Source organism: Myotis lucifugus, unplaced genomic scaffold (genome assembly GCF_000147115.1).
Source record: "Myotis lucifugus unplaced genomic scaffold, Myoluc2.0 scaffold_6, whole genome shotgun sequence".
Classification (NCBI taxonomy): Eukaryota; Metazoa; Chordata; class Mammalia; order Chiroptera; family Vespertilionidae; genus Myotis; species Myotis lucifugus.
Genome location: NW_005871054.1, coordinates 13692318 through 13713897, shown reverse-complemented (window position 1 = coordinate 13713897; position 21580 = coordinate 13692318). Strand labels below are relative to the sequence as shown.

Genomic DNA, 21580 nt, shown 5'->3' with positions numbered 1-21580 from the left:
ATCCCCCGAGGGGTCCTTAGCACGGCAGCAGAGGCAGGAAAGGCTCCCACCACCACCACTGCACTCACCAGCCGTGAGCCCAGCTTCTAGCTGAGCGGCGCTCCCTGTGGGAGCGCACTGACCATCAGAGGGCAGCTCCTGCATTGAGCGTCTGCCCCCTGGTGGTCAGTGTGCGTCATAGCGACTGGTCATTCCTCCGTTTGGTCGATTTGCATATTAGCCTTTTATTATATAGGAGGATTTACTCAGTTGTTAGGGCGACATAATATCCCCTTGTTTAATTCAGGTTTCTTTCATAATGAGAAATATTCATATTTAATTTATGGTAAATGGTATGTAGAGGCTATTTTAATACAGGGGTGGGAAAAATAGGCTTATATTTGTTCATGTGGAAAAAGACATGCAGGTTATGATTACTGCAATTTTCCATACGAAAAACTATAAACCTACTTTTGCCCACCCCTGTATTTTCTGTAAATGTTTTATATAGACCCACATATAAATTGTGTACAAATCAATAAGGAAACACCAAAGCCTTACTAATAAAATATGTAGTTATCATATGCACATATATACTTGTAGCAAATAGTTCCCGTAGTTCATCATCGGATTTAAATTTTATGTGTTAAATGACCTAGCAAATCTACTCTTAGGCATATATCCAAGAGAAAAGAAAACATACATCATAGAACCATTCATAGTAGCATTATTCATAATAGGCAAAAGGTGAAAATAACTGATGAATGGATAGACAAAATGTGGTCTATACATACAGTGGAATACTACTTGCCCATAAAAATGAAGTTTTGATACACACTACAGCATCCATAAGCCTTAAAAACATTATGCTAACTGAAAAGAAGCCAGTCACAAAAGGCCACATACTGTATAATTCCTTTTATAGGAAATATTCAGAATAGATAAATCTATAGAGACAGAAAGTAGATTAGTAGTTGCCTAGGGGTAGGGAAGGAGGGGTGATGGAAAGTGACTGCTAATGGTTTCTTTTGGGGGTGATAAAAATGTTTAAAATTAGTGGTAATAGTTTCACAACCCTATGAATATACTAAAAATCACTGATTTGTACAGTTTAAGTGGGTGAATTTATTTATGTTTATACATGTAGGAATGTGATTGTATCTCAATAAAACTTTTTTTAAATGCATGTGTTAATATAGGATGGTCTATTAAGATGCCTACAAAAAAAGCAAATGTCTCTTGCTCTAATTTTTAGGTTTTTAATGCTGCATATATTTTTTAAAGCTATGTTATTAGATAAAAGAATGATCAGGGTAATTGTGTCTTCTTGGAAAACTGTTTCTTATTAATCTGAAATATTCCGCTTTAACCTGTTTAATACACTTTGCCTTAAATTCTATTTCATCAGATATTAAATTGCTGTGACTTTCTTTTTTACTCATGCAGAATATTTTTCTTCAAATTTCTAATATCAAGGTTGCTTTTTTCTTGCACATATGTAGCTTAGTGTTACATTTTATTTTTAAAAATCTGAGGTTCTATAACTAGGGCAATTTAACCCATTCACCTTTACCTATTATTTAAACTTATTTCTGTCGTCATATATTTTATTTACTATACTTTGTTTTCTCTGCCTTTGGTTAGAATGATAACTTTATTTCTTACTCTCATGATTTATATTTGTGGTTATGATTCACATATTTCAGATTATGTTTTTTTAACAAATTGTATCTAAATCTTTTCCCTGAAAAAAAGTCCTAATATTTTATAACTTCTTTTTCTTCTACCCTCCTATGTTGAGCTGAGCTGATCAAGACTGATATTTAAAGATTAACATAGATTTAAAAATCATGAGACTCCATATACATTTTACTGTGAGTATGTGTACAGTGAAGCTCTCCACTGTCTCCTTCCCTCCCTCATTTCTGTTTCCTCACAACATGCCTTTCCTTCTTTGGGACCCCCCCCCCCCTTTCTGTGGTCAGGAGTACTTCCATAAATAATACTTTCAAAAGAGGTCTGTAACAATCAGAGAAGGTGAATCATGACAGGTCCAAAATGCTTTTATTTTCCTCTCACACTGAATTGCTGTTTTGCCTGAATATAGAATTATGGGTTCAAAATAATTTTTCCCCACAACTTCAAAACCACTGCATGTCTATCTTCTATCCCGTTTTTACCCATAATAGGACTGATGTCAACCTGATTCTTTCCTTTGTAAATAAACTATGTCTGCTTTCTGGAAGCTTTTAGTCAGTTTGTCTTTATTACTAGCATTCTGAAATTTCATAGGTTGACATTTGAGTGTAGAGCGTTTTATTGATTTCAGAGAGGAAGGGAGAGGAAGAGCGAGATAGAAACATCAATGATGAGAGAGAATCATTGATCGGCTGCCTCCTGCATGCCCCACTTGGGATCGAGCCCACAACCTGGACATATGCCTTGACCAGGAATCGAACTGTGACCTCCTGGTTCCTAGGTAAATGCTCAATCACAGTACTCATTAGGCCTTTTCAAAACACTTCTCCATCTTCAATTTGGAGAAATTTTCTCTTTATTATTTCTGTGATTATAATCCCCTTAATTCTCATTTTCTTATTTAATCTTCTATTAGATGAATGTTAAAGCTTTAGAATGTCCTCTATATCATGACTTTTTTGTTCATGCTTTCCACCTTTTTCAGTGTAAGACTACATTCTAAAGAATCTTTGCTCAGTCTTCCCATTCATTACTTTACTTCTAGCTGTGTCCACTCTATTTATCCTGTTTATTGGGTTTTTTAAAATCCTGACACTCACGTTTTTAAATTCTAAGATTGGTTCATTTTATTCTGTCCCATGTTTGCTTTATAAATGCAATAACCTCTCTTGTCTCACTGTGAATATTAATTTTACTTATTTCAAAGTCTGTTGCCTGTTCATTGTTTCATTGGGTGCTATTTTTCCTTATTAAGTTTGGTGCCTCATTTTTTCTATTTTTTTCCTCAAATGTTCAGAGATCCTATTTGGCTGTCTGTACAAGCTGTTTCTGTTTACCATCATCTGCCTCAAGTGATAATGTGAGAAATGTGGGGTATGATGCCAGGTGTCAGTATACGTCAGGAGTTTGTCTCGCCAGGAGGGGGCTTCCTGACAATCAAAGGCTACTTGGGGATCCCCAGCCTCTCTGGCCCCTGTGGTATACTCAGTGCATTAGCTTAGATCCGTGGTCGGCAAACTGCGGCTCGCGAGCCACATGCGGCTCTTTGGCCCCTTGAGTGTGGCTCTTCCTAAGCCTTAGGAGTACCCTAATTAAGTTAATAACAATGTACCTACCTATATAGTTTAAGTTTAAAAAATTTGGCTCTCAAAAGAAATTTCAATCGTTGTACTGTTGATATTTGGCTCTGTTGACTAATGAGTTTGCCAACCACTGGAGATATACAGTAAACTGAGCAAGGGGTTACTATGGGCCTACCCACTCTGTATGTACCTTCTTACCTAACATGACAGGCCCCTCCCCAGAACGTGATTCTGGTTTGAGAACACTACTGATCTATATATTTTAAGGAGTGGTCCACCAGGTTTTATTTTTTCCGTGGATGTGAATCCTCGTGCTTAATAACTTTTAGGAATTCCTAAAATCCATCCATTGGTGGGACCCTTTCTTGTTTTCCCAGGCTATCATCAATTTATTCATATAAGTTTGTGTTTATATAGGTACAGATATATAGGCACATCTTTTCTTACGGAATTTGGAGCTGTGGATATGGCAATGGTGACAGTGGTGCAGTTAAAGAACATCATGAGCTCAGCCTACCATCTTGATCCCTTGCCAGGTGTCATTATTTGTTAGTCTGTACTCCAATGTTAATATGGCTATTTCTCTAAATCTCACACTTGCATATCCAACTCCATTTGACATCATTGCTTGAATTTCTTACAGACATCTCAAATTTAACATGTCCAAATCAGAACTACTGATCCTATACTTACCAAACCTGCTCTACTCAGGCATCATCCACATACCAGGGCCCTTGGAGCAAATTCTTAGCAACTCCTTTCCCTCACTTATTACCAAGCAATGCCTACAAAACAGATTTAACTTCTTTCCAATTCTACTACCGATAACTTTGTCCAAGCGACCATCACTCTCACCTGGGCTATGTAAATAGCCTCTAAACTGGTCCTATTGCTTCTCCTCTTCCCCTCTAAATCATTCTCCTCAGAGTAACCAGAATCAATGTTTAAAAAAACAAATCAGATCATGGCATTCCCCTGCTTAATACTCTTCCATTACTTCTCACTACTTACTATTGGAATAAGGTCCAAACATTTTCAGATTAAATGCTGTCTCTGAATCCAAAGCTGGATACTAGGCCTCTGCGATTTACTTAAAGACTTCCTTGATGCCAACAGTGTATTAGCCTGCCTGGCTTCTGTAAGTGTGACTTCCCCTTTTCTTTGTCCCACTAACTGCTGAGTCATCCCTAACTTTATTTTGAACGACTATAATTCCTCTCAACTACAATGTCTATATCATAAAAGTGCTTCAGCTCTTTAGATACTGGGTATTTGTATCTGTAGCTACAAATCAGACCCTTCGGTAACTATGCTTCCCAAATGAATAAATCCAGGTAAAGGTTTGGATGCCTCTGCATCTAACTTGCTATCCATGTATGACAGGTCACTGCAGGCTTTGCCAGTAGGCTTTGCCAGTGTGGTCGTGGGCAAAAATCCTAACTAGGACGCAGCTTCTTTTTCTGTCAAGTGAGGGGTAGGGTCAGATGTTTCTAAGGTTTCTTCCATTTCTAGTGGTCACAGATTCCATGACCTAATATAATATTTCCTTAAGAAAGTTCAGTACTGCTGGGCCGGTATGGCTCAGTGGTTGATCACTGACCTATGAACCAGGAGGTCACGGTTTGATTCCTGGTCAGGGCACATGCCTGTGATGTGGGCTTGATCGCCAATAAGGTGTGTGCAGAAGGTAGCCGATCGATGATTCTCTCTCATCATTGATGTCTCTCTCTCTCCCTCCCTCTCTCTGAAATTAATAAAAACATTTTTAAGTGCAGTGCCTATCATTCAAATTCCATGAAAATCATACAGAAGGTAATATTCTACTTCATACTTAAGAAGGACTTTCATCAAAGGAAAAATAATTAAACTCAAGGTTTCCAGAGACAACTATGGATTCAATCTGCCAAAATTTAGTGCTGTCTTCAAGTACCCAATGTTCATAACTTCAGGAACTGAAAATACAATAACAACAAGCACTATTACTACTACACAGTAACAACTGCAAGCTTTTAGCTCATACTGGGCAATGACCAAAAATTAACTATAATAATCAAATAGAAATGGAAAACAGAGGGGAAAAAGTCACAATAGGTACACCAAAGGCTTCTTCCTGAAGGATCAATAAAGATGAATAGTTCAGACTGGTTTAGACAAACAGCCAACATATCCCCCATGTTCCGTAACTCCTCTAATTCTATAATAATGTTAAAAGCAGAGGCTCTCCAGATTAAGCTACTGGTCAGATCTAATGTTTGGACAGCCTTTAAATCTGACTACAGTCAATTCTAAGTTTGAATTAGAACCATAAACACCAGAAAAATTTCTTCCCTAATAACTTAAAACTCCTATCTATCTTCCCACAAACTTCTAACCTTTGAAAATTGGAATCTATTCCCCTGACACTTAGTTACTATGCCAAGTTTGAGTACTGCTCTTTGTATTGATGGATTTCATAAATTAAATGATCCATGTTGCTTTACCTGATACATTCCAACTCCAATGTGTTTTGGCTCGATTTTCACCAGCTCAGCTAATGGATCTTGTACACGCCTTGCTATGGAAACTGAAAAAAACCCACAAAGAATCAGAATACAAGTATGTCAATGTAAAAAGAGTATCCAGATAATACTTACGTTAGTTACCCATGATGCAAGTACTTAATTCCATCCCCTCCCAAAAAGACCAACAATTTCACACACAAACAATGAATGTAAAATTTCAGGATTTATTACACTACCCTAGGTATTTCTGAGCACAAATAAAAGGGTTATACATTTAAAAAAAATAAATGCAACATGTAGTTGCTACACTTACACAATTACCTGTTCATTCTTTAAAGATAAATACAAAAGAATAGAGCACCTCACACTTTAAAGAACAAGTAGATATTTGTTTTCCTTTTAAATAATCCTGTATTGCCCTGACCGGTTTGGCTCAGTGGATAGAGCATTGGCCTTCGGACTGAAGGGTCCCAGGTTCGATTCCAGTCAAGGGCATGTACCTTGGTTGCGGGCACATCCCCAATAGGGGGTGTGCAGGAGGCAGCTGATCGATGTTTCTCTCTCATCGATGTTTCTAACTCTCCCTTCCTCTCTGTAAAAGAAAATCAATAAAATATATATATATATTTTTAAAATACATATATATATATATATATATATATATATATATATATATCCTGTATTATTATAAACACGGTATACATTTGTATGGCAAATATAGGCAGTCCTCAGGTTACGTCGGACTCGACGTACATCATTTCATGGTTATATCGCCATCTTCCATTTATTTATTAAAAAAAAAAAGTTCCGTCATTTCCACGTATGTACATATGTGCTTTATATTTTTTATTATTTATTTACCACAAGTAAAGGTCAGGAATTGTTATCTTTCTTTTAAATTTTTTTTACTGTTTCACTTCATTACTGCTGTGTATGTGCTCCATGTGAGTGACGTAGGTGCTTATGTAGGTGGGTTCCGACTTACAGCAAAAATCGCGTTACGTCGCACCGTAGGAACGGATCTCCAACGTAACCCAAGGACCTACTACTGTATGCTTATTAGGACTAGATCCTGATAATGATGAGTAAATGATGAGATCATATCTTGCAACCAGAGACCAAGTCAGTTAGCTAGTGAGTACACCTGTATTGCCTTGAACCTGACTGCTAGATTACCCTGTCACATACATTCCTAACCACATCTCTTTCTCAACCATCACAATTCAAGTTCAAGAGATCTGGAGTTAACTTCAAACATTCCTTTGCTTGTGTCATTTTATTTGGGCATCATTTATTGCCTTTTTTTTAAACCAAATGTTATCAGAATTTTATATCAAATTTAGCTTTTAAGATATATTTTGCTAGAGAAAAGAAATTTAATGGGAATCTTAAGGATACTTCTAAAGGCATAACTTTTTTTTCCAAGTAGCATTGTTACATTGAGCCTTACATATGAAAAGCTTTTATGTTCTAAGCACGTGAAAACTAGTCAGTGTCACATACTCATATAGAAGGTTAGGTGAACTAAATTCTTAAGTGAAAACATTAAGGCCATCAAAGGAAATCCCTTGCTTGTTTTCAAAGTCCAACAGAAGTCACCTCTTACAAGTGATTACCAGATTCTCCCGTGATTGATTTGTACATCTCATCAGAGATAAGAGCTACTGTGAACATCAAGTTCACTGCATTTGTGTACAAGTATTTGTTGAGTACCTGTTTTCAATTTTTTTGAGTATATAACCTAGTAATGGAATTGCTGGGTTATATGGTATTCCAGATGTTTAACTTGGTCTAATTGCTTTTTGAATAGACTTTTAATCAATCCTCTTATTTTACACCCACTCTGCCCTCCCAAAATACTTCTAAAGGTGCTTGTTACATTTCCTGAACCTATGGGGTTTCCATGATCTATTTCAGATTAGTTCTGTTTTCCACAATGCTATCTTAGTATTCCACTTTCTCAAGTTGGCTAGATCACTTATTACTCAGCCATCTGCTTTCCAGCTTCAAAACGAATGTTGCTGTTATCTCCTCTCCCATTCTCTTTGTCCTGGTGAGTTTACGTCTTCATTCTATCAAGTTACTGTCATTTTAATGAGATTTTAGAAGCGAGTAAAGAAATAACAGAAATACTCAATCTCCCATTTTCAATCAGAAATACATAATAAACATTTTAATATCATCTATCTACAATTCTATCCATCTGATTTAAATGCCTCTCAAGTTCATTATATTTATGATGGGGGAATATAAAAACCTACTAGTATAAAGATAACCTCTGTTTTCAATAAGCTGATAAACTGGTCAAGAAGATGTAGGAATATGAAGGTCGTTTGCTTACATATGTTTAACACTTGTATGAATGTTGAAGTTCTGTTATATTCTGATATAGTAAAGTTATGGAGAGTTGAAAGGTAAAACCCATAGCCACAGGTAGGTCAGGTCTCAAATGAAGTATGAAGTCATCCCTGGCATTAATCACTACAGAAGAGACAGGAACTGAAAAGTGTGTGGGCTCTAGAAAACCCAGAGCGAAGACTCTCAGCTTCTTTCAGTATTTGCCTGGAGGACCAGACTCTGAAGACTAAAAATGTATAAGTTCTGAGTTGCTATGGATCAAACACAGTCATTGCCATATGGACAGAAGCTGAGACAGAGAAGGAAGGCATATCTGCAGTGAATTACAAGCTGAAGGCACAGCCAGATTTTGAAATCAGAGTAATTAGGATCAGATACCAATTCCGTTTTTATTACTTCCTTTTTTCACAGAGTCGTGCTGGACTGTAGCAATCTTGTCTCGCCTATGATATTAGGATAGTTATGTACCTATGTGGGCCAGCGGTGAAAAGGAAACAGCACCCTTAGCGGTGGGAGGTCTGAGAGACTCCCAACTCCTAGACAATATTTTTTTCCAATACCCTATAGTAATATTACCTTTCAGTGCCAACTTGGGGAGTTCTGAATCTTATTTTTTTATAAAGAAAAGTATCCTTTTATTATAGAAGTATACAAATATTATGTGCCCTTTCAGCCTTGGTTTCCTCATCTATAAAGTAGGAATAATAAACCCCTCATAGGGCAACTGTGAGAATTAAGTAATACTAGTAATGCATTTAACACAATGTTTCACATATATTAAGTGTTCTAAAAAGATCTGTATTAGCAGCTCCCACTATGATTACTGTTATCTAATCCCCTTTATTATTGCTATTACTGTTATTGTTGTTGTTATTATTATTATTATTATTATTATTATTATTATTACAAAGAAAGTACCAAAACAATATGTGGCAAGAAAGCAGAAACCATGCTGAGCTAGTGTGATAAGGAAAAGCTTCCTAGAAGAGGCAAGGTTTTGAGCTGGGATCTGAGTTTGAGAAGATGATCACTTTAGACGGGGACCATGCCCTGGAATGAATAATTGAAGGGAAACTACCAGCTCTTCTGGATGTAAGAAAGAAGTTTATAGCTTTAAATTAATGCAAAAAATGTCAAGAGCATATCTCCGGGTGTAGATTTCAAGAACAGCCAATGAAATTTGAAGATAATATTTAAAGGGAAAAATTCAACAGCCCTGACCAGTGTGGCTCAGTTGGTTGAGCGTTGTCCCATGCACAGAAAAGTTGCTAGTTAAATGCCCGGTCAGAGTACGTGCGGGAGGCAACCAATCAATTCTCTCTCTCACACATCGATGTTTTTCTCTCTCCCTCTCCCTTCCTCTCTCTAAAATCAATAAAAAATCCATTTCTAATAAAGTATCTTAATTTCTTCACACACAAGATTTAACTATTCCACATCACAGAAATCAAAGCAAGATAAAAGAAACTGGTTATCTGACAAATATTCAGCAATAAATTGAAAGTCTGTGCATGTTCATACATTTGATTGTAAATATTTTTATGTTAATATATTACTTTTTTGCCAACGAAAAGCCATAATAAGTAATATTTTTCTAATAAGAAAGCTTAGAGTATTTTATTACTTTTATGAACACTAGCATTTAATTTTACTAGAGATGTTCTGAGCTGATTTTTCACTATATTCTAGAATACTATGCAGAGTTCTTTAGAAAAAGTATTTTTCCTCCTTTTCTATAATTATAATTATTGGAACCACTTTCTAACATGCCTGCCTATTCTTATGCATACATATTCTAAATTTTCTTGGATATTTAGATAATTTGCTCTCTACAAATACAAGTCCAAAATGTCAAAATCACATGCTTTGGTGATGGTGCACAGCTTCTTACCTGCACTTCTCAAATTAGGGTCCAGTCCTGGCATCTCTTTGTTAGCTTCAGGGCTGACACTGTAGATTGATGCTCCTGCTTCACTGACAATACTAAGAAAGAAAGGGGGAATATCATTTTCCAAACGTTTTGTCTGGTCAAAGAAAATAAATGAGACTAGGTAAGAAAAATAGTTGCAGGGCAAAGTCCTCTCTTTATATGTCAATGATACCTATAACGCTTAATTTTTCATTAACATAAAGTGATTAAGCAATGTTTGTTTTCTTCACATAGGAAATACACAGATTTTAATCCATAATGAAGTCATTCAGTCGATTTCTGTCAGTAGTAATGAGATAGGTTATAGATGAACACAATAGATACTCCGCCATGATGCAACTACAAAATTTTCAGAATATACTTAGCTTCTCTTGTGTTTATAATCCACTGTTGACTGACATTTACAACTGCCATCTGAATCATTCTAGAGCATGTTGGGAAGTACATGAACATGTGTGGATATGTGCATATGTGAATAAGCACAAAAACCACTGCCATAAACACTGCCATTGTCATTACCTGATTATCATTAACTACTACAATGTAAAAAGCAAACGATCAGACAGGTATTACCCCACTTCTTTTCAGTAAATCATCTTTTTGGAAAACTTGAAACATTTCACTTCATGCAGATGTTAAACTATTTCATTCCATCATTTATTTAATCAAAGCATCACACATATTATCTTCTTTCTTTTTTGGCTCCAAAAAATACTTTTCAAACCACAATGGCAACACTATCTTACAGATGACATTTGATTGGTTAACTCTTGTACAATTTATCAAACATTTTAAAGATCAGAGTTCCTCCTGACAACATTTTATGCAGAGAAACCTCATCTACCTCAAGTATTCACAATACCTATAGCTCTCTACCATGAGACAGACCATGGAGGTGTGAAGACTCAAAAGCAGAAATACTTTAGTGCTTAGGATTATTAGGAACCTCCTCTTTCTCTGCTCATACAACATTTACACACACACACACACACACATATATTTCAGAGAGGAAGGGAGAGGGAGAGAGAGATAGAAAAATCAATGATGAGAGAGAATCATCGATTGGCTGCCTCCCTCACACCCACCACCGGGGACCAAGCCTGCAACTTGGGCACTTACACCCAACCTGGGACCCTTCAGTCCACAAGCCAACGCTCTATCCATTGAGCCAAACCAGTCAGGGCTAAAGAACTCTTGACTGAACTTTGACAACTACAAAGCACCGAGATGCAAGATTATTGTGGGGAAGATTTATTAATTAATTAAATTTTTGCAACTAAGATCAACTATCCTAAATAATAGGAAAAAGGAACATCAGCAATTGAAAAGCAAGGCGGCTCACCCTGTTCCTCATCAACACCAACATCATCATATGCTGAGAGGTAACCGAGCATGCAATATACACAAAGCACAAAACCAAGCACTTTACAGACATTATCTCATTTGATCCTTCAAGGGGATTTTTCTCCCCCCACAGATAAGTAATGTGTCAAACATCATACAGCTGGTAAGCAACTGAGCTGGATTTGAAGCCTAACCTGCTTGATTCCCCAAGTCTGAGCTAATAACCAGCGCAAGTAACTTTTTCTTTTTTAATTTAAATTCTTTATTGTTTAATGTATTACATAAGTCTCCTTTTCCCTCCCATTCACCTCTCCCCGGCTATACCCAACCCCCAGCACATGCCCTCATCCCCCTCCCCGGTCTGTGTCCATGGGTTATGCTCATATGCATGCATACAAGTCCGCTGGTTGATCTCTTACCCCCTCACCCCACGCCTTCCCTCATAGGTTGGACAGTCTGTTCGTTGCTTCTATGACTCTAGTTCTATTTTTCATCAGTTTATGTTGTTCATTATATTCCTCAAATGAGTGAGATCATGTGATATTTATCTTTCTCTGACTGGCTTATTTTGTTTAGCATAAAGTAACTTCTGATTAGCCTCACAACTCACATTAAAATGAAAACCTACATTTTTGTGCTAAACAACAAATGTCACATTGTCTTAAGAACTACGTTCTTAACAGATCCAGAACTCATTTCTCTCTTTTGTCACCTTCACTTCTGATCGAAAGGTAGTCAGTTTTGTTTTTTATATATCTAAAGAACCTAAAGCATAAAGAAATCTGAATATGTTCTACAATTTTTGAGACTGACTTTAAAATTAAAAGTGATTTTTCTCCAATATAAGATTTAGATTGTGCTTATCTACTATTATATAATGATGGAGGAAATATAATGTCAAGTAAAGCTTGAAGTAAAGAAAATTCTTAGTGTGGCATAATATGATACTAAAATCAACATACTAGCAGTGGTTTTTCAGTTTCATTATAGCAGCATTTTCTAACCTGGGGCCCTAGTACTTCTGGACAGAGAGGTCAAATTAATCAAAACTGTATGCAAAATGTTTGTGCTTATGCATTTGTTTTCTAGAAAAGGGGGATATAGTTTTCATTGATTAAAGAAATCCATCCCAAAAAGTTTAAGAACCACCATAGGATAAGAATATTCAATCACTAGTCATGGAAAATTTGGTGTCAAACACAAATTAACAGTCAGTCTAACAAAGTTTTTCTTTAAAAAAAAAAAAAAAAGAGTATTCATCAAGTGCAAGTTGAACCTACTAAGAGAAAAAAATACTTTTTAAAAATTTCACTGCGAATTTATTTTCTATCCTTGCCAGAGCCTCCAAAATTACCACTATTAAAGCAAAGGGAACTTAAATGGAAAATAAAAATTCCAATTAACTGTGGCCTTTAGCAGTTGGGTACCTGAGAATTTGCTGGGTGATTCACTGTCTCTTGGAAGTTATAATTCTCAGTAGACTAAGGGAAACTGTTGCGAAGAAAAACACTCAGATAATAAATATTCCTCCAAATACCATACTGCCAGCTCTCTTAAACAGAGGAATACAAAACAGATGTGACACACTGCACCCAAAGATTTTAGATTAACATTAATATTAAATCAATACAAAATGCAGTAAATTTCATATGCTTTAGTTATTAGATAGCATGGATCCAATAAACAGTTTAGAATGCTAAGCACAGATCAGAATGCTTCAATAATCTAAATGAACAGAAAAACCTCAACACTGATTACTTCAGTATAAAACATATAACAATCTAAGAAGTATATGTGGCAAGAATTAAATGAAACAAATCAAGCTGGGAGTGGCGATGATTTCTTCCAGGAGAAGCTGCTAAGAACAAAAGTTATAATGTCTCCTCCCTTCCTTTTTTCATTCCTATTTAGAGTTCAAAGACAGACACGCAGTAGAAAGTATACTAGATTTCAGAAGCCACTTTCTGTTTATTGGGAAACTTTTTGAAAATTATTCCAATTACCTCTAATTTCTGAGGAAAGCAAAATTAAACTTTGTAAAAAAATCAGATATCTGATTATTTAATAAGGTTTATATTTCACAAAACAAATTTCTCTCAGTTGTAAACAAATTAGGTTCATAATCTCAGCAATTTGATTATTTTGTCTATTTTGCCATAAAGCAGACAGGACTGAGCAGAATTTATTCTATGGAGGGAATTTGCCCGATACAGTTGCAACTGAACTAAGGTTTTGAGATTATTACAGTACACCGAAGCCCCTTCAAATTATTGGTTCAGACAAACATCTAAATAGATACATATGATATCGCAAACTTTAAATATATGAAGGTGTATTTCAGAAGCTACCATTGGACTTCATTTTACCAGACCTATATATTAATGTGCTAGCTCTCTTGAATTGGTACTTTTAAAAACATTTAATCTAATTCAGCACTATTCAAGGGTCTTTCTAGATTTTTATATTAAAAATAAATACAAACCCCATACTCATACAAAAAAAGCAAGTAAAATGCCCACAATATAGATGCATTTACTTTTAAATTAAAAAAATTTTTTTACAAAAACTGTAAGTTAAAAATACTAATTTTTGTTATCTTAAATAAAATTCAATGTTACATAAATGTGTTCATGTACCAATATATTTATTTTTTAAAAAAGCATACGTTCAAACTACAAAATTAGTATCTCCACAGCTTCTAAGTCTCTTCTACTAAGACAGATTCTATGTTGACGTATCTTTTAAAACCAGGCTTGCAAGTACTTTTCTTACAGTAACTATTCATTCTGACAGTAAGAGAATGGCAATTTCTTTTACCAAATTGAGATGGGGAATTCTTTTCATGAGATAGGAAAAGTAGCTGTTCGGTCTTTTTAAGTTATTGGGCTAATAGTTTTCACATTCATTTACAAGGTTTCATGAAGCCTCTGTATGAGTCTCCTCCAGGCCCTCTCCCCACTCCCGAAATAAGAAAAGAGCTTTTGTTGTTGTTGTTTTTTCTTATTTTAGAAAAAAATTACACATAGGAGAATTTAATTCAAAAGGAAACCACTTAAATAAAAACACAACTATTTAGTAAGATATAAAAAAATCAGCCCAGATATATTGCTTAAACTAATAAAAAACTGATGTGTTTTTAATTCTTCACAAAATATACTAAAATTCCTTAAGCTTTATCAATATCTAGCAGCTCTCTTTCTTCCTTCTTACCACAAAAAATATATATATACTAAATAATTACTAAATGCATAGATCATTTCACTGAAGTTTTAAAAATTACTTATCTAAAAAACCATTCTTCCAAGTTTTCACACTGAGAAACATTCATATGAAGAGAGGGTTAAATGACCTACGTTTCTCAATAAGTAATAGAAAGTGTTAAAAAAGTTAACAAACACAGATCTAAATCCTTTGCTCTGCATATGAGATAATCTATTCTGAAGTATGAAAGAATAGCTGTTTGTATCTTAGGAACAAGAGACAAGGCCAAAAACTAAACCACATAAATAAAAGGGTCTAAGGTTTAATGTTTAGTAAGGCTTATTTCTAAGAAAATAGCAAAGCAATTTTAAAGTCCTTTATTTAGTGACAAATTATCACTTCAAGGAATCTCAAATAAGCATTACTTACGTCACTTTAAAAACTAAGGTAATCTGTGGATGAAGAGGATTCAGGTAAACAAACAAAACCCTATACAGTTAAAGATGTTTAAACTGCAGAACTCTTTTGAATGGTAATTTGAAATATGGACCAAAAGTCACAAAAATATGCATTCTTTATGAACGAGCTGTTATATTTTTAAGAATCTATATGAGAGAAATTTCAAAATAACAAAACATTTAAAGCACTATTCATCGTAGCACAGCTCTGACTGAAAGAAACTAAAAAACAAAATGCCTATCTTTTAAGGTTCATTAAATGGAAAACAATATTGTCATTAAAAATTATTGTTACAAAACATTAAGAGAAAAAAACTAGTTTCAAAACTGTAAGTCCAACTTTGGTACTTTAAAAATATAGATATATACAAAAGAAAAAATAGAAGGTTATGTAATATAACGTTAATAGAACTTAAGTCAGTCCTTTAACTGCATTTTTTGTTTATTTAAATTCTTTTTCAATAACCATGTAATTGTAATTACATGCTTCCTTAGGTTAACATAAATTGTAATTTATTTATAAACAGAAAAAGTTTAAAATTTAAGTTTAAAATGACAATTGTTAATGGGCCAGGAAATATGATATCACATATGGCCAACATTTTTTTCTTTTAAAGTTATTAAAGTTATTTTGAACTTAAATGTGGGTAATTGTTAATAATTTTCAAACATGGCTTCTCGGAGATCTCAAACAGTAACATTTTATGATATTGTTATAAGAAAGGTAATGAAGCAGGAAAGTCAAGAGAAGTTCTCAATTTGTACACACAGGTCAGATAAGCAGCAAATACATGTTGAAAAATCTTACAAGAAAGTACATATCATGTATCCTTAAGTTTCACTTAGTCCCTGGCCTCTGAATCCTTCCCCAAGTTACCCTTCATGACCATCAAGGCATAATCAGTTCACTATTCATAACAAAAAAGATGTGAGGTGCTATAGTAGTGTACCAGAAAAGCAGCATACGTAAAAAACTCTAAAGGCAAAATATGGTGAAACAGAAAGAGAGGAAATACAACTCATCATGATTTCAATGGCACCGGGAGTTTACCTTGAGATATGTAACACCAGCACCATCTGGTGGAAGACCAGTTAGAAGCAATTCTCCAATTACCACAGTTTAAACAAAAAATTCTAGGCTATCTTTCAAAAGATGAGCATTTTCCAAAGAGAACAAGTCTAGCAATACTACAATAATTACACGCAGGATCCATAACAAGCCTGAACTTAGCATGTCTACCAAACTCAGAGTGAGTGTATACCCATATGGACATCCTAGCACATCTTAAACACAAGGCAATATTTCAACAGCACAGAATTCCCTTGTCTGCTTTTTCCTTCAGCGCCTCATACCTCATCAGATGAAAATAATATTTTCTAGCCACAAAGAAAACTAAAAAAGACAAACACAAATTCACAACTACCGAGCAGCACTTTAAATTTGGAGTTCAGGTTCCTCAAAGCACCTGCAACCTACCTACTGATCCTTCTGTGCCATAAACACAATAGTATCCAATGGAAGAATCTGATTCTGCTAATTAGCATCACAGGTATAATTATGTTCAATGATGCTGAGCTGCTTTAATGTACCCACATGTATCAAAACATCACACTTTTAATGCTGTCAATGACAGAGACAACAAATCACTGGTACCTTCTAATGCCATCGTAGGAGAAAGCAAATCAAACTGAAGGACAAAGAAGACAGAGAGCTTACTTGTATCTATTTGTAGGTTGAGTCCCTCCAATGGGGTAAAAGCAATTTCTGACAATGAATGGAACCAGCAAAAATTGTCAATCTCTACAGTCTCTACCACCCTCCATAGTTAGCATTCCTTTTATTTTTTTTCCCTTACCTTCACCTTCTTCTGCTTTATTTCTTTTTCCACAACGAAGTTGTTTTAAGTATTACACAATACCACCAAGGGAACTCAAGGAAAAGTCACTGGAGCAACCACAAGGCCTGGTGCCTACGTGGTGTTAGACTAAGCAAAAGGACAAGGCCCCACCGACTCTAGGACAAGAAAAGCAGGCTTAAGGGAGGAACACTCACTAACTGGGCAAGAAGGTGGTGTTTGCAACTCTACTCTAAACATGCCACGCTCACTACTAACAAGACACAAAACTAAGAGCGAGGAACAATTACTAATCTAATTTTGTAATTAAAACTTTGCTTTGGTCAACATTTTGGAACGTACTGAATTAAAGAACATGATGCCAACCCACCTGCCATACCCTCTCCCCCACACACATCAAAAAGTATGTTTCTCCTTATTCTTTTTTTTAATATAGCAATGCATCACATAGACTTTTAAAAAATTTATTTTATTGTCCTAACCGGTTTGGCTCAGTGGATAGAGCGTCAGCCTGCGGACTCAAGGGTCCCAGGTTCGATTCCGGTCAAGGGCATGTACCTTGGTTGCGGGCACATCCCCAGTAGGGAGTGTGCAGGAAGTAGCTGATCGATGTTTCTCTCTCATCAATGTTTCTAACTCTCTATCTCTCTCCCTTCCTCTCTGTAAAAATATCAATAAAATATATATTTTTAAAATTTTTTATTTTATTTTTTTAATCCTCACTCGAGGATATTTTTCCATTGATTTTAGAGATAGTGGGAGGGAAAGAGAGAAACATTGATCTGAGAGAGACACATCGATTGGCTGCCTCCTGCACGCACCCCAACCAGGGACCAGGCTGGGGAGGAGGTACATGCCCTTGACCGGAATCAAACCCAGGACCCTTCAGTCTGCAGGCCAACGCCCTATCCACTGAGGCTAGGGCTGTTTCTCCTGATTCTTGAGGTGAACTCCAAAACTGTCAAATTTTTATGTGCTCAATTTGTATTTACTCATATAACAACAGATTGTGTTTATTTCTTCTTTTTTTATTTTAATTAAAACTTTTATAAATTAAAAAGCAATCTATGGTGGGTAGTCATGTCCTAGGCTGGGTATCTTCACTGACAAAGATCAACTTAACTGAGCCTATTGTCTTTTTGCATCTATGATCCATTTATTCTTTTTCAAGTGCAATTTTATTCAAATATAAATCAAGAGTTGTACATAGAAAATTGTAAAGTTTTCTGACGAAGAGAAAAGTTTGCTTCATTTCCTCTTTTCTACCAACCTTTGATTTTTACTTTTTTTTTTTTTAGCTTAAATACATCTATGGGGTTGATCCACTAATAAATAGTGCTGATGATAACCTCAGGGGGTTCTACTTCCCCATCCCCACCCAACTCTACTTTTCTCAGTGGTGAACTTACACCTCTGCAGAAGTCGTCACCCTACAGGGAAGGGAGACACTACACTTTATCTAATACATTCACCAACCAGCCGCCTCCTGTTTGGATCTCTAGCCCTTTTCTGGAGCAGCTTAACCTTCATCCCTTTGGGCCATCCAGGTCATGCTGGAGTAGGGAAGAGGTGTGGGGGGGGGAGGATAGCCCTGAAAGTACATCCATGCATTAAAGACCACTCTAATCAACCCCTTTTCTAATCGTGATTTTGAAAGTACACTGAACAGATGGAGGAGAGGCTGAGTTGTTCAGTGCAGCTGGCTGCTTCACTTACTTCGTTATCTACAGTCGGATCTTTACTTTTTGGGATCACTACACATTTCTGACTCTGCTATATTACACTGTGTAAATATTTAGAAGAAATAATTCCTTCCAAGGATCTGAACTTCCACTGTCGTTATGGCAAATGAACCTGTTTATGCTATGTTCGTTAAGTACCAGCAAGCCTACAAGAACCCAGGAATTTACTAACATATGTGGTACACAAACATCACAATTGTGAAGCTTCTCGTGGGGACATAGCAAGAACATGAAAGGCCAGTTTATTTTTACTCCCACTGCCCTGTAATTTCCTTTAACTCTACAACAACGTCCCTTAATTCAAACCTTCCCTACAGCTACAGCAACAGGGTCAACTGAATGTACATAAACTGCACCCCAAACTACCCACGTCTCTATTTAACTTTCCTTGCCTCAGAGCAGTGGTCCTCCATCTTGACCCTGCGTCAGAATCTGCTGGAGGCTGTTGAAACAGATTGCTGGGCCCACCCCCATAGTTTCTGGTTCAGTGGGACAGAGAATTTTCATTTCTAACAAGTTCTCTTGCTGATGCTGATGCTGATGCTGCTGGTCCTAGGACCACCGGTTTAAGGTTTTGTTGAGTAAAAGTCACTCATCTTAAGTGTATAATTCAATGATTTTTAATAAGTGGTGTACAACCATCCCCCAAATCCAATTTCATCCAATTTCTGTCCCCAAAAGGTCCCTTTATGCCCATCTGTAGCCCTCATTCCACTGTCAGCCCCAGGAATCCACCTATCTACTTTCTGTCTCTGTATAGTTACCTTTTACCTTACATTTCCTATAAATGCAATCATAAAATATGTGGTCTTTTCTGTCCTGCTTATTCACTTAGCATAATGTTTTTAAGATTCATAAGCATTGTTAGAATCAACACTTCATTTTTATTGCCGAATCTTATTTCACTGTTCTAGACATACCACATTTTGCTTAGCCATTCTGAGGGACTAGTTGATTCGTTTTCTAATCCTCTGTAGTGAAATATCTACTCAAATCTTTTGCCCATTTTTAATTGGCTTGTCGCCTTGTTACTGACTTATAAGTATTCTTTATGTATTCTAAATACAAGTCCTTTATCAGATACAAGATTTAGAAATACTTTCTCCCAATCTTTGGCTTGCACTTGCATTTTCTTAATGGTCTTTTGGAACACAAAATTTTAAATTTTAGTGAAGTCTTAGACTATACTTTGAGAACCATTGCTCTAAAGCCTCAAAAATTAAAAAAACAAACTAAACCCTTGAAAAATGTAAAAGCTTAGTGGTTTCCATCTGCATAAACAATATGTAAATGTCACTCACAGTATCTGCTTTTGTTTTGTTTTAACAAAGCCTATCATAACTATCATCCTAAACATATTCCCCCTTTTTAGGAATAACAGAGAACTTGCAATGAACTGGCTTTAATACATTATGGAATGAACAAATTCAGCTGCAAATGGACCTAAGGAGGGAATAGGGGGTGGCCTGCTGGCACTACAGAAGATGGGTTGCTGAGTTTTCAGAATCGTTGACACCATGCTTAAAGAATAAGAAAGATAGCCCTGACCGCTTTGGCTCAATGGATAGAGTGTTGGCCTGCGGACTCAAGGTCCCAAGGTTCGATTCCGGTCAAGGGCATGTACCTTGGTTGCGGGCACATACCCAGTGGGGAGTGTGCGGGAGGCAGCTGATGGATGTTTCTCTCTCATCGATGTTTCTAACTCTCCCTTCCTCTCTGTAAAAAAATCAATAAAATATATATTTTTTAAAAAGAATAAGAAAGATGTCAACCTTAAAAATTAAAGGGAACAAAGATAAATGTTACACATTGGTAGAGATTATAGAAAAGAGCATACTACCAAAGAGTTACATTTGATTTATTTTGATATTTTGATATTTTTATCTAATTTTCTTCTTCTTCATCTCAGAACCTTTTAAAATAAGTCATATACCAGTACAACCCTTTCTTTGAAAATCCATTGTACTTTGTATTAAGAGGAGTCAAAGTTGGCAGCTAACATTGAAGTCTTATATGGGGCCATATTTGCAAATGCATAAAACATACTTTAAGGATATACAGGATATGTTTGATTCAGGGAGAAGCAATATTAAGATTATTTTTCCAAGGTGAAACCCAAAATACTACATGTTTACTCCTTGAGGATTATTGCTATCAAAAAGGCAAATCATAAGATAAAGAAACTGATGTAAATACTATTCTATAACCATGACCACAGACATGTTCTGTGACTCTGGAAAAACTGTAACAATAGGATAGTTAAAAGATGAAGAAAATCTATTTAAATGTTTAACAAAAACCCTTCTTTATATAATTTAAGTTGACCTAGGACCCAAACAAGAAGTTTTGTTTACTTAAGAACTACTAGGATTCCACTGTAAAATGCTTTTGAATATTTAATGTTACAATTCACATATTCGGTTGATAATATACAAGCCATTAGTCCTCATTGTTTTCAAATTGCTGGAGATACACAGAGTGTCCCAAAAAAATGTATACACATTTTAACAGCTGATTAGTTTAAAATGACATGTATTTTAATAAACCTTTATAATTATTCAAAGTGTGTGCATACATTTCTTGGGACAGCCTATATTTTATATTTCTACTAGTCTTCATACATTACACTACAAGGAACAAGCTGGTTGGCCAATACTCATTCTCCCTTTCCTCTGAGCCACGTAAAGTCACTTACGAAGAAGCTGTCCAAAGAGATGCCAGTGGAGCGGATATAGTTTCATCTGTGATCCACTCTCTCAACACAGCCTGGCTCTCAATAAGTAACTCACAGGGAATCTCATCTAACCTTCGTACATTTTTTGCTTCAAAATAACTAGTCACTGGAACGTCGCTCCCCGATTATACCACATTAGGCTATCACCATCTCTGTGATGTTACTCAACTTGAGACTGAAATCACGATCTGTGAAA

General features: G+C 35.8%; 1 protein-coding gene across 3 annotated transcripts in view; it reads right to left on the bottom strand.

Moving 5' to 3' along the window:
• SRBD1 (S1 RNA binding domain 1) overlaps nucleotides 1–21580 on the bottom strand; it is a 155510-nt gene that overhangs the window by 71216 nt on the left and 62714 nt on the right. For all 3 annotated transcript variants that reach the window (XM_014447612.2, XM_006083397.3, XM_023747165.1), the window contains exons 15-16: nucleotides 10011–10102; nucleotides 5741–5823 (exon numbers count right to left, since the gene is read on the bottom strand). In XM_014447612.2, the coding sequence (XP_014303098.1) occupies nucleotides 5741–5823; nucleotides 10011–10102 (175 nt within the window). The remainder of the gene's footprint in view (nucleotides 1–5740; nucleotides 5824–10010; nucleotides 10103–21580) is intronic.